The 13282-nt window shown below is 57.6% G+C and overlaps 1 protein-coding gene across 2 annotated transcripts in view; it reads left to right on the top strand.

Annotated features, from left to right (window-relative positions):
* Positions 1-12766, top strand: part of ZNF335 (zinc finger protein 335) — a 20280-nt gene extending 7514 nt beyond the window's left edge. For both annotated transcript variants that reach the window (XM_035006437.1, XM_035006438.1), the window contains 19 exons: positions 985-1097; positions 1968-1986; positions 2104-2220; positions 2302-2378; positions 2460-2620; positions 3279-3511; positions 4422-4515; positions 4638-4732; positions 8415-8674; positions 9593-9704; positions 9791-10165; positions 10935-11077; positions 11158-11312; positions 11405-11508; positions 11586-11663; positions 11872-11955; positions 12039-12104; positions 12183-12264; positions 12351-12766. In XM_035006437.1, coding sequence (XP_034862328.1) covers positions 985-1097; positions 1968-1986; positions 2104-2220; positions 2302-2378; positions 2460-2620; positions 3279-3511; positions 4422-4515; positions 4638-4732; positions 8415-8674; positions 9593-9704; positions 9791-10165; positions 10935-11077; positions 11158-11312; positions 11405-11508; positions 11586-11663; positions 11872-11955; positions 12039-12104; positions 12183-12264; positions 12351-12478 — 2496 coding nt within the window. In that variant the 3' untranslated portion in view covers positions 12479-12766. The remainder of the gene's footprint in view (positions 1-984; positions 1098-1967; positions 1987-2103; positions 2221-2301; positions 2379-2459; positions 2621-3278; positions 3512-4421; positions 4516-4637; positions 4733-8414; positions 8675-9592; positions 9705-9790; positions 10166-10934; positions 11078-11157; positions 11313-11404; positions 11509-11585; positions 11664-11871; positions 11956-12038; positions 12105-12182; positions 12265-12350) is intronic.
* The last annotated feature ends 516 nt before the right edge of the window (positions 12767-13282 follow it).

The raw sequence follows: 13282 nt of genomic DNA, 5'->3' as shown, positions 1-13282 counted from the left end.
TGGGACAGAGGCGAGGGCTGGCGGGCAGTGCCAAGAGGGAGTGGCGCTCACGGGCCACTGGCCGGCACCCTCCTGCTCCTTCGCGGGGCCCGTTAAGTGGCATGCCTCCGTGTACTGAAGGAGTTCAGGTGTGGGCGCCATGGACACTTGTGCAGGCTGCACACTGCGTGGTGGTGTCTTGTCCTCAGAGGTGCTGTGCACGGTGCACACAGCAGAGCTTTGCGTGATCACCACACACTTTGGCAGATGGCAGTAAAACCGGTCCTGTGGTTCTGTCTCGTTCAGTGTGTTAGAAAGTTTCCCAGTAGATGGCAGTACTGTGTCTCAAGGAAGGAGTTCCTTTTTACACCATTTACCCAAAAGTGCCAGTGGGCTTGCTGCAACCCTAAGCCGTTTTTTATCCAGCACCCGGGCCTACTCGAGTTTCACACTCACGCAGCCCGAAGAGGTTGTAGGTATCAATAGGCCCATTTTACTGACCCAGGAAACTGTGGCTTGGCTTGGCCCAAGTAAGGCAGAGAGCTGGCCGTCATGGGCAGTAGGGGCTACCTGAACCACAGGCCAGAGCCCCTGTGCTTTCTGCACACAGTTCTTCCTCCCTCAGCCAGGCCCGTGACCTGGAAGGTGTTCTCGGGAACTCTGCTGGGGGAGGGTTGTCCCCGAGTGGGGTGGGGAGGGTGGAGGCTCTAGAGCCATGTTGCTTGGGTTTGGCTCCAAGCTCCGCCATTCACAGAGTCACTCGGTGCCGAGGTCACTTCCCTCTGAGCCTCAGTTTCTGCGTCTTTCAGATGGTGAGCCAGCCCAGGGCCTGGTGCAGAGTAGGTGCCCTTGTTGGGGAGAGTCCCCAGCCCTCATAGGCTCCGGCCCTTGCAGCTCGCCCTTGTTCTGGGAGCCCGCTCCCACGGCAGCTCTAAGGCCGTGGGCACAGGTTGGGGGGTGCAGGGGAGGCCAGCCCAGCCCACCATCCATTCACCTCTGTCCTAGGAGCACATGTTCAACCACGTGGGCAGTAAGCCCTACAAGTGTGACGAATGCAGCTATACCAGCGTCTACCGGAAGGACGTGGTCCGGCACGCAGCCGTGCACAGTCGAGACCGGTCAGTGCATGGGGGTGAGGAGCGGGGACGGGCCGGGGCGGGAAGTGGAGGCCCACAACAGCCGTGTTTCCCCCTTACTGAGCACCTGCCCCGGGCCACCCCATTGGCAGCACGTCACATACTGCTGTTCATCCCAGCTCACTTGGCTCAGAGCAATACCAGGGCCTGGGGGGCTCTTGTTCTGTCTCTTCCCTGCCGCGAGCTTTGTAAGATGGGGACAGTCATTGTTGAGGGGATTAAAGGGAATTGTCTACCTATAAGGGAGCTCAGGAAATCATCTAAAGGCCTTATAGACTCCCAACTCCCAGAGCATGGACAGAGCACACACAGGACAGATGGGCAGAGGAGCAAATCCTTAGAGGCCCTGTGATTGCTCAGAGTTGTCATTAGACCTGCAGCTTGAGGAAGGAGTTTACTCCTCTTGGGGTGCAGTGTGAGCAGAGGTTGGATACAGGAATCCATGAGGGCAGTGACTTTCAAACTGTGCTTGTGGGAAAGCCTGCTCTCTACGATGCTTATGGGTTTTCTTTAAAAAAGGCGGGGCAGACGGGGGCGGGGGGAAGGAGGTAAGATTATGGACACCAGTTCGAACACCTGGTTCACCAACTCTTTTTCTGCAGGACTTCTCAGGGCCTTTAAAGTGCACGTTTTGTGACAAAGAAAGGAAGAAGGCACCATTCTAGAATTTATTTACAGCGTGCCTCTTAGCATTTTCTAGTGAACTCCACTTGGGGAAAGCCTGTTCTGAGAGAAGGGCTTGGCTGGGCAGTAGGGACACTCACAGCTGAGACTGGGTCCGGTTAGCGTGAGAAGGTTTGAGGTGGGCTTGGGGAAGCAACGGTCTGACTCCTATGCCTTTCTGCCTCCCAGGAAGAAGAGACCAGATCCGGTGAGTCTGGGGCCCTGGCCCAGGGAGGGAGCCTGCTTGAGGGCCGCTTGTGAGGTGGGGGCAGGAGGTGAGGTCTCACTCTCTCTCCTCATCTGGTTCCTTCTTGTCCCTTCCCAGGCCCCGAAGCTGAGCTCCTTCCCTTGCCCTGTGTGTGGCCGTGTGTACCCGATGCAGAAGAGACTCACGCAGCACATGAAGACACACAGCACGGAGAAGCCCCACATGTGTGACAAGGTGGCTGGCGCCAAGGGCCGGGGGCAGGGTGAAGGGGTCTCCCTAGGCAGTTCCCCATCTAACTCACCCTACCCCTCACAGTGTGGAAAGTCCTTTAAGAAGCGCTACACTTTTAAGATGCACCTGCTCACGCACATCCAGGCTGTCGCCAACCGCAGGTATATCCCCAAGGAGCCCCTGGGGCTGGAGCACCCCACCCCACCCTATTGCTGAGCTTCCCTCCCTCTCACCATCTCCAGGTTCAAGTGCGAGTTCTGTGAATTCGTTTGCGAGGACAAGAAGGCACTACTGAACCACCAGCTGTCCCATGTCAGTGACAAGCCATTCAAGTGCAGCTTTTGCCCCTACCGCACCTTCCGGGAGGACTTCCTGCTCTCTCATGTGGCTGTCAAGCACACAGGTCAAGCCCGCCCCGCCCCACCGTGGGGAGCCCTTAGCTCTCCCTGCCCCCAGTCGCAGGCTCAGCGCTGTCCTCTTCCTCCCCCTCCGCAGCCCCAGCCCCGGCTGCTCAGTTGTAAGGGACTCTGCCCTGGAGGTGTCACCCTCTGTCCTCAGCTCTGCGTGGTCATGGGCCACCTTGCCCTGTCTGAGCCTTCCTTGGCTGTGAAAGGGGCGTCAGGAGTACCTACCATGTGGCGGTTATAAAAGTGAGCTGTGTTCCGCAAGCCCTGTCTGCTGGGTGCTAGATGGAGGCCCCGCCCTCGCGCATGCACAAGGCGCACAAAACAGTTGATTCTCTCTCCTCCTTGGTGCCCATGCCTCTGATGGGCATGTTGGGGGAGATCAGACACGCTGTGGGGCCGATTCCCGTCTACCTGGGGGAGATGATTGGTAAGAGAAGCGGGTGGTCCTGTGACGTGAAAAGGAGGCACTCGGAGGAAGGCTGTGAGTGCGGGAGGTGGGCCCAGTCCCGTCCGGCCTGGCCCACCCGAATGAGCTACAGCACGTGCTCGCCCAGCTCCCGGCCAGGACACGGTTGGAGAGGTCGCGGGGCCCGTGGAGGGCTTCCTGGGGTGGCCGAGGGGGGAGCCCAAGCGTCCGTCCGCCTGTGCCCACAGGGGCCAAGCCCTTTGCCTGCGAGTACTGCCACTTCAGCACGCGCCACAAGAAGAACCTGCGCCTGCACGTGCGGTGCCGGCACGCGAGCAGCTTTGAGGAGTGGGGGCGGCGCCACCCCGAGGAGCCGCCTTCGCGCCGTCGCCCCTTCTTCTCTCTGCAGCAGATTGAGGAGCTGAAGCAGCAGCACGGTGCGGCCCCCGGACCACCCCCCCACCCCCCGGGACCTCCTGCGGTGAGCTCAGCCAAGCAGGCAGAAGGGGCTGGGGGCGTGGGCCAGGAGGACCGTGTCCTGTCAGCTTTCCCGTCCCCAGCATCCTCATTGGCATGTTGGGGACAAGAAAATGGCCCCTGCCTCTCCGGCTGTGGTAAAGGGCAGATGAGGTCACAGGCCTGTCCACCCTAAGCTCGGAGCGGGAGTGGCTTTCCAGTGGCAGGAGCAGAGAATGAGATCTCAGTAGCTTACCTACGGTCATAGTTTATTATTCTCTCAAAAATGAGTCTAGAGGTCAGCAGCCCAGGGCTAGTGTGGCAGCTCCATGGCCAGTCATCAGGGACCAAGCGCTCTCAATATTTTTTCCCAGCCGTCCTAGGCATACGACTTACATCTTTGTGGTTGCCTCGTGGTCCAGTGTAGCTGCAGGAGCTCCAGCCTTCTAGCCACATCCCAGGCAAGAAGCAGGAGGAAGGGATGGGAGAAAGGCAAAAAGGAAGCCTGCCATTTCTCCATCTGTCTTCCCTCTGAACTTAACCAGAAGCTCCTGCTTAGCCACAAGGCCACACTTGACCTAGCTGCGAGGCAGGCCGAGAAGGATAGTCTCATAGTTGAGGACATTGCCTCCCCCTCCCGTTCCACAAGAGGTGGACCACGACTATGTCCTGGTAGAACACAGGCTCCCGCGTCAGTCTTGTGTTCAGATCCCAGTTCTACTTACTAGCTGTGGAGTCGTAGCCATTTGCTCCGCTTGTCTGAGCCTCGGTTAGTTCGTCAGTAGCACTGAGCTGAGAAATACCTTGAGACGTAGTTGTGTGATGATGAAACAAGCCAACGGATGTAAAGCGCCTGACCCGAAGGAGGTGCTTGGCAGTCAGTGCTTGCATCCGAGCTGCCCCCTCTCAGGCTTGGCCACATCCCCACCCCACAGATTCCCCCTGAGGCGGCACCTTTCCAGGCACCCGAGACCCCCCCACTGCTCTGTTCCGACACGCTTGGTGGCGCCACCATCATCTACCAGCAGGGTGAGCTCTGAGGGAAGGTGGGAGCCTGGGCAGCTGGGGGCAGGGGCAGGCCTCCTGCTGGGGCCCCGCAGAGGGAGAGGGGGCGGTGGGCCGTTCTCAGGCTCAGGTCTCACCCAACCCAGGCGCTGAGGAGTCCACGGCAATGGCCACGCAGACGGCCTTGGATCTGCTGCTGAACATGAGCGCCCAGCGGGAGCTGGGGGGCACAGCCCTGCAGGTGAGCCGCCCAGGCCGCCGCCTCGCCTCGCCTCCCCTGTGCAGCCACCTTCGGTGCCCGCTCCTCACTGGACACTGGGAGGGGAGGAGGGTGAAGAGGCAGATGCGCCCTACCCTCGGGGCACCCCCACTTAGCCAGGAGACTGTCCACCAAAACCCCAGGAGCAGACGCGGAGGAGGGGGGCCAGGGAGGTCAGAGGAGCTCCCGCTCAGCTCGAGTCCCCCGCGACCTCTGCCAGGCCGAGTGGTTAGCGCCGCCCCTGTGGCTTCTGAGGCCCTGTTCGGACGCAGGCTTCCCAGCTCTGCAGCCACCCAGAGCTTCCCATCTAGCCTGGCGCCCTCACCCGGCGGTGCCTCCCACAGCCGGGGCGGGGGCGGGGGGGGGGGGGGCGGCCAGGCCCAGGCCTCTGTCCGCTCTGGCCTCTCTTGGCCTGCAGATCCTCCCCGAGCTCCTCAGGACTTCTCCCTCCCCCCAGCCGCCCGCCCCTGCTCCTCTGAGGCCAGAGAGCTTTGTTAGCCCCTCCTGTCTCCGAGCCTCCTGAAAACATGTCGAATCTGTGTTTGAGATGATAAATTCCAAGAACTTGGAGCAATAGCGAGCCACGGGGCTAGAGGACAGACACAACTCGGTGGAGGTGGGAGCCTGGTGTCAGACCTGGAGAGCTTCCTAGGATTACAGTAGTGCCTTTGGTGGCATATAGAAGTTGTACGTTTTTTTTTTTTAAGATTTTATTTATTTGACAGAGAGAGACACAGCGAGAGAGGGAACACAAGCAGGGGGAGTGGGAGAGGGAGAAGCAGACTCCCCGCAGAGCAGGGAGCCTGATGTGGGGCTCGATCCCAGGACCCTGGGATCATGACCTGAGCTGAAGGCAGACGCTTAAGGACTGAGCCACCCAGGCGCCCCAGAAGTTGTACATTTTTAGGTAGTTAAATCAGTCTTTTATGGTTTTTGCCTTTGATATCCTCCCTAGAAAGACCTCCTTCGCCCTAATATGAACATTCATTTGTATTTTCTTCTTAGAGTTTCGTTTTTTACACTTAAATCTTTACCTGGAATTTATTTTTGGTGTATGTAGAAAGGTAGGGAACTTTACTTTTTTTCCCAAAAGTTATCCAGTGCAGTATATGAAATAATCTTCCCCAGTGGTTGGAAATGCCCACTTTTCAAGTTCTAGATTCCGCCGTATACAGACAAGGTCTGTTCTATTGCTCTGTCTGCTGTTCTCGTGCCAGTACATCATGCATTTTTTTTCTGATTACAAAAACATGTTTGTAAAAAAAACATATAGAACATTAGGAAATGTTCTATGCAGAAAGTGAAAGTCCTTAACATCCCTCCCATCCCAACTGTTAATGGGCTAATAAGCATTTCTCCAGTTCTGTCCGTGTACACAGTAACACAGGGACATTGTGTTCCTTAAAAAATGGGATCACAGGGCCGCCCGGGTGGTGCAGTCGGTTAAGCATCCGACTCATGGTTTCAGCTCAAGTCATGATCTCAGGGTCATGAGATAGAGCCTCCCATTGGGCTCCGTGCTCAATGCAGAGTCTGCTTGAGATTCTCTCTCCTTCTGCCTCTGCCCCTTCTGCTTGCATGTGCATGCGCTCTCTCTCCCTCAAATAAATAAATAAATCTTAAAAAAAAAACGGGATCACATGATTCATGCTCCTCCGTAGCCCACTTTTCTTCACTGGGCAGCATGTGCGGTATGATCTGGCCTGTGCACATAGACCTCCTCTTCCTGTCGTTCCCACATTACGTCTCCACGTCCTTCCGTCGTCCCAATGTTGTAGGTCATGCAATCCTTTATTGGTGGTTGGTTGTTTCCAATTTCTTTTTTTTTTTTTTTTTAAAGATTTTATTTATTTATTTGAGAGAGAGAATGAGATAGAGAGAGCACATGAGAGGGGGGAGGGTCAGAGGGAGAAGCAGACCCCCTGCCGAGCAAGGAGCCCGATATGGGACTCGATCCCAGGACTCCAGGATCATGACCTGAGCCAAAGGCAGTCGCTTAACCAACTGAGCCACCCAGGCGCCCTGTTTCCAATTTCTAATCAATCAAAGGCAGTGCTTCGGTGCACATATATTTCAGGTGCTCCTAAACGTTTTTTAGTTAAAAAAAAAGCCTCCTAGAAGTAGAATTGGTGGGTCTGAAGGTATGAAGCCTGAGAGAGAGAGATGCTGGTTTATGTGACCACTGCTAGAGCGTGTCTCCCTACACCTTTGCCAACACTGGGTGCTGGGTGTCCCCAATCTTTATAAATCTCATCCACGTAGTAGAAGTGTATTTCATGGTCTTTTTTTTTAAGTTTTTATTTATTTAAGTAATCTCTACTCCCAGTCAGCATAGGGCTTGAACTCCCAACCCCAAGATCAAGAGTCACATGCTCCTCTGAGCCAGCCAGGTGCCCCTCATGGTCTTAATTTATAATTTTGTGACCATAAATGAGATTGAACAACTTTCTGTATGTTCATAGACCATTTATTTCTTCTCTGACTTACCTATTTGTGTCCTGTGTCGGTTTTCCTATTAGTCCTTTTTTTTTTTTTTTTTAAGATTTATTTATTTGAGAGCGCGCGCACATGCATGGAGCGGGACGGTGGGTGGTGCAGAGGGAGAGGGAAAGAGAAACCTTAGCAGACTCCCCACTGAGCACAGAGCCCAACGCAGGGTCCGATCCCATGACCCCAAGATCACAATCCAAGCCATAACCAAGAGTGAGACGCTTAACCAGCTGCGCCGCCCAGGTGCCCCTATTGGTCTTTTTATTATCACTTTGTAGAGGCTCCTTGTATATGAAGGAGACTCCCCTTTTCTCTCTCGTATGAATTGTTAAATACCACATTTCTTTGTTTTCTGATTTCAGTTTATGGTTTGTTTTGATGGTTAGAAAAAAATCTTCCCACCCCAGAGCATAAAAATACTTATCCACATTTTCTCTTCATATTTGTAGTTTTTTATTACATTTCATGGGGCACCTGGGTGGCTCAGTCCTTAAGCATCTCCCTTCGGCTCAGGTCATGGTCCCAGGGTCCTGGGATCGAGCCCCACATCGGGCTCCCTGCTTGGTGGGAAGCCTGCGTCTCCCTCCTCCACTCCCCCTGCTTGTGTTCCCTCTCTTGCTGTGTCTCTGTCAAATAAATAAAAAATTAAAATTAAAAAAAAAAAGATTTATTACATTTCAGTCTTTAATCCATTTGAAGCGGACTTTGGAGTAAGATGTGAGGTCAAGTTCTTTTTTTCTTAAATGGTTTGCCACTTGTCCCTTTACCCTAGGATTTCTCGGTCTTGGCCTTCAGTGGCAGATAGTTCTTTGTTGTGGGAGCCATGCTATTCGTTGCGGGGTGGTTAGCCGCATCCCTGACAGGTAACCCCGAGGTGCCAGGACCACCCCCCTTCCAAGTGTGACCAGTGAATGTCTGCAGACATTGCCCAGCTGCCCCTGGAGGGCAGTATTGTGCTATCCTGGTCTTGTTAAGTTTACTTAGTTCCAGTTGCTGGGTGGGGCTTGGAGAGTCAGAGCGTGCTTTAGAAAGAACACACAGTTGGGGCTGTACAAATGGGTGGTGGCAGCACTGGGTCGCCCGGGTGTGGGTAAGCTTTGAGGTAGAGAAGGGCCCTGAACACCAGCCCCTCTGCCGCAGACCCTGCTCCTGATGCCCACTGGGTCCATTACAGGTGGCCGTGGTGAAGTCCGAGGACGTGGAAGCAGAGTTAGCATCCCCTGGTGGGCAGCCCTCCCCAGCAGGTGCCACTCCGCAAGTGGTAACCCTCCACGTGGCCGAGCCGGGGGGCAGCGTGGCAGCAGAGAGCCAGCTAGGCGCCCCTGACCTGCAGCAGATCACCCTGGCACCTGGTCCATTTGGTGGGACTGGCTACAGCGTCCTCACGGCACCCCCTATGGAGGAGGGGACATCAGCTCCTGGCACGCCTTACAGGTGAGACCTGCTGCCTGCAAGGCCCCCTTTAGTCATTGATCGGCATGCTGGGAGGCCTCAGATAAGGGCCCTGCCCACCGGAGCCTAGGGGCAGGAGGCAAAAATCCTAATACGCGTAACATAATTAGCCATAGGAGTCGTATCTTTCTCAGGAGGTTGGAAGCTACTAATTTTTGCCCACTTAGATGTTCCAGGCACTGGACGTTCGGATCTCACCTAAACCATTCCCGTGAGATCCACGTTTCTCTCAGTTTACAAGTGAGGAAATAGGCCAGGGACATTGAGTGACTTGCCTGAGGTCAGAGAGGCAGTAAGCGAGGAGTCGACCCCTTGGTTCTAAAGTCACGTGCTCTTTGTTCTGGATGATCCTGAGGGGTGTCCATTCTGAGCTTCGTGGCAAGCTCAGGCTCGTCGCCGGCACTGGAGGCCTGGCAGCCGCACTCTGCACTGAGCAAGTTCGGGGCAGAAATATTTGTATGCTCCCTGAACTCCGGGGCGGTCTGAGAAAGCCCTTAATCCAAGCACTGAAGCGCCACAGTGTGTGGCTGGGATAGGAATCCAGATCCCTGGGCAGCCGGCGGGCAGCCCAATCTCAGCGTCTGCCATCTGCTCTTGGTCTTTGGGTACTTGCCAGGCCTGCCGCACTTGGCCAGACCTGGGCTGGACCCCTGGGGCTCTCCGCCTCACTGCCGCCCTGCCCTTCAAAGGAGCCGGATGACTACTGTTGAGCAGGACGATACATTGGACCTGTGGTCACTATTTACGGAAGAGACAGTTGAGGTTCAGCTGGAATTCAGACCAGGGAGTCCACCTGTGGTGGCAGTCACCCCCTCAGTTGATGACTTTCTTGGGGAAGGGGACGCCTGTGGCCTTCTGTCCCCTCCTAGAATTCACTCCTCCCCTCTTCGGTGCTCACAGTGAGGAGCCCCCAGGGGAGGCAGCCCAGGCTGTGGTTGTGAGCGACTCCCTGAAAGAAGCTGGCACCCACTACATCATGGCAGCCGACGGGACCCAGCTGCACCACATCGAGGTGAGGCTTGGGGTACCAATCCCTCCCCCATTTCTCATCCTTCCCCAGTCCTCCCTAGTACCTCACGCTCCCCCGTCTCTCTACAGCTGACTGCAGATGGCTCCATCTCCTTCCCAAGTCCGGATTCCCTGGCATCTGGAGCCAAGTGGCCCCTACTACAGTGTGGGGGGCTGCCCAGAGATGGCCCTGAGCCCCCATCTCCAGCCAGGACCCACCGGGTGGGAGACCCCCAGGGCTCTGCCTCCCCACCTCCTGTGGCCAGCAAAGCCCTGAGCCTGGGAGTGCCGCCGTCGCCACCGTCCGCAGCCACGGCCTCCTCCAAGAAGTTTTCCTGCAAGATCTGTGCTGAGGCCTTCCCTGGCCGAGCAGAGATGGAGAGTCACAAACGGGCCCACGCCGGGCCTAGTGCCTTCAAGTGCCCTGACTGCCCCTTCAGTGCCCGCCAGTGGCCCGAGGTCCGGGTAGGTGCCACCCCCTGTGCCTCCCCTCACACTCATTCGGCCACTTGTTTGTGTAACAGACCTTAACTGAGCACCCCGAGCCAGGCCCTCTCCCCCTTTTAGGGTCACAAAGGATTCCGTGAGGTCTCAGCGCTCAGTCTGGTGGGAAACCATCCAGACACGGTGACTGATGCCCCACAGTGTCCCTGGTGTGAACAGAGTGCAGACAGCAGAGCAGACAGGAATGGGTCGTGTGGGCTTGGAGTGCTGGTGCTGGCCAACCCGGGCCCAGAGGGGCAGAGGCGCAGGTGTGGTGGCAGGAGGCGTGCTTAGGGAAATGCAAGTTGTCAGGAAGCAGGAGAGCGCAGGGTACGAGGAAGGTGGTGGAAACTGTGGAGAAGGTGAGGAGGGCAGGTTCTGGGCGGCAGTCCTTCCCCCAAGGATTACCGTTTGCAGACCCAGAATCCTCACAGCAGCTCGGTGACGGGAGCAGGGCCCGGAGCCCTAGAACGTCGGGGCTGGGAGAGCCCTTCAGAGGTTCCCTCATCTGAATCTGAATCTTGCGTTTACGTGGGGTAAACGGAGTCTGGGAGCAGGGACAGGATTTTCTAAGTGACCTAACGGCGGGGGCCTGGGACTTGTTCTCTCCCCGCACACGGCAGCACCAGATCTCGGTCTGGTTTGTACCGGCGCAGCTCCCGTCCCCCTGTGGACACATTCCCAGACAGCCCTGTCCGTGAGGTGCTGTGTGCCCGCCCAGCCAGCGCCCCCGCCTCTGCCCCGCCCCCAGGCGCACATGGCACAGCACTCGAGCCTGCGGCCCCACCAGTGCACCCAGTGCAGCTTTGCCTCCAAGAACAAGAAGGACCTGCGGCGGCACATGCTGACGCACACCAACGAGAAGCCCTTCGCGTGCCACCTCTGCGGGCAGCGGTGAGGCGGAGGACAGGCGTGCGGGGGCTGCTGGGCATGCGTGATGGGGCCGCCCCTGAGCCTTTTCCCCCTCCCCTCAGTTTCAACCGGAACGGGCACCTCAAGTTCCACATCCAGCGCCTGCACAGTCCTGACGGGAGAAAGACGGGGACCCCGACTGCCCGGACCCCAGCCCGGACCCCCACCCAGACCATCATCCTGAACAGTGACGAGGAGACGCTGGCCACGCTGCACAGTGAGCTGCCCCTGGGGGACCAGGGTGGGGGGCTGGGGCCTTGTCAGCTTCCACCCGAGTCCCTGCGTGAGCACCCTTCCCTCTGTGCCCAGCTGCTCTCCAGTCCAGCCACGGGGTCCTAGGCCCAGAGCGGCTACAGCAGGCACTGGGCCAGGAGCACATCATCGTGGCCCAAGAGCAGACCGTGACCAATCAGGTGAGCGCCTGGGCTGGGAGGTCACAGGCCAGGGTGGGGACACAGAGCCGAGGCTGGAGCTGGCTTGGTCCTGGCAGGAAGAAGCCACCTACATCCAAGAGATCACCACCGCGGACGGCCAGACAGTACAGCATCTGGTGACCTCCGACAACCAGGTGAGCACCCGGGCCAGCACTGCCCTGCCTCCGCCTGCCCCCAGGCCCTGCTTTGGGGAGGAACAGTACTTTCCAAACCACCCCTCCCCGGGTCCGTGCTTGCAGCTGCCATCATTTATGCTGGGTGTCCCTGGGCCCCTGCTCGGTCTTCCTCGCTAAGCTCCCGGTTCAAGGTCTTAGCACATGCCTTTCCTCCACCCTTCTCCAGGTACAGTACATCATCTCCCAGGATGGAGTCCAACACCTGCTTCCCCAGGAATACGTGGTGGTTCCAGAGGGCCATCACATCCAGGTAGGCCAGGCCTGAGCGGGAGTGGGGAGTGAGGGCAGGGGCGTACAGCCTCCTTGGTCGTCACGTTGCCTTCCTCCCTCCAGGTACAGGAGGGCCAGATCACACACATCCAGTATGAACAAGGGGCCCCTTTCCTTCAGGAGTCCCAGGTAGGACCTTTGGGGGGATCAGAGGGAGCCAGGGCATAGCCCCTCCAAGGCCGGATCTCATTGGCTTCTCCACTCTAGATCCAGTATGTGCCTGTGTCCCCAGGCCAGCAGCTGGTCACACAGGCCCAACTGGAGGCCGCTGCACACTCAGCTGTCACAGGTATGGGACGGGAGCCTGATGACCATGGGGACCCAGGCCGAGCTTCTGGGGCCTATGGCTCACTGTCCTCTCCCCTCCCCTGGCAGCGGTGGCTGATGCTGCCATGGCCCAAGCCCAGGGCCTGTTTGGTGCAGAAGAGGCGGTGCCTGAACACATCCAACAGCTGCAGCATCAGGGCATCGAGTACGACGTCATCACCCTGACTGATGACTGAGCCCCGAGGGCCCAACGCAGACCGTGGATGTTGGGGCCAGCTGGGGTGGGGGTTGGGGGGACCCGCTGGGACTCACCTCTCTGTTCCACCTAGGGTCTCCAGGCACTGAGCAGCCGGTATGCTGTCACTCTGAGAGAGCCAGACCTGTGCTGCTGGGTTTAGGGGACAACCATGGGCCCCAGCCAGGACATGCTGGGTGCCCTAGCCTGCAGGCAGGCTTTGGGGAGAGAAATTTATTTTTGGTTGGACCCACTGGCCCCTCAGTCTCAATAAAGGGACCAGAGTCCAGTCCTGACCTTCTTACTTTTGTCCGCAAGGACTTGGGAAATGGAAGGAAGGAGGAACATACAGCTCATGAGAGCTGCCTAGCCCCACAGTGCAGCCCACCCTGCCTCTGTAAAGTGTGGCGGCCCAACGGCAGGGCAGGCCCGTGGGGCAGAGGCCCGATACTGGGAGAGATTGCTGAGCTGGTAAGAACCGCCCCCCCCCCTCAAGCACCTTCAGACCTCCTTCCCTTCTCCTGGACCCCAGAAGAACATCTGCTCCCGGCCTAGAGGTCCTCAGAGGGCAGCACAGCCAGCTGCCAGGGTAGAAGACTATACCCTGAAGCCCATGGTGGCCCAGAGCTGCTCCTCCTACTGACCCTGGGCTGTGAACCCTAGCTGGCTGCCCCCTCACTGTGGCGGCTCTAGGTCGAGCAGGAGTCTTGCTCTCTGCCTGGGCACAGCCTCCAGTCCTCTGCTCCCTGGAGGGTAGGAGTGCAGGCCTGGCTGTGGGAGTCTGGGGCCTGCAGATAGATGATGC

Source organism: Mirounga leonina, unplaced genomic scaffold (assembly GCF_011800145.1).
Source record: "Mirounga leonina isolate KUSES-001 unplaced genomic scaffold, KU_Mleo_1.0 Mir_150, whole genome shotgun sequence".
Classification (NCBI taxonomy): domain Eukaryota; kingdom Metazoa; phylum Chordata; class Mammalia; order Carnivora; family Phocidae; genus Mirounga; species Mirounga leonina.
The sequence above is the reverse complement of the archived record's forward strand: the minus strand, read 5'-3'. Positions and strand labels throughout refer to the sequence as shown.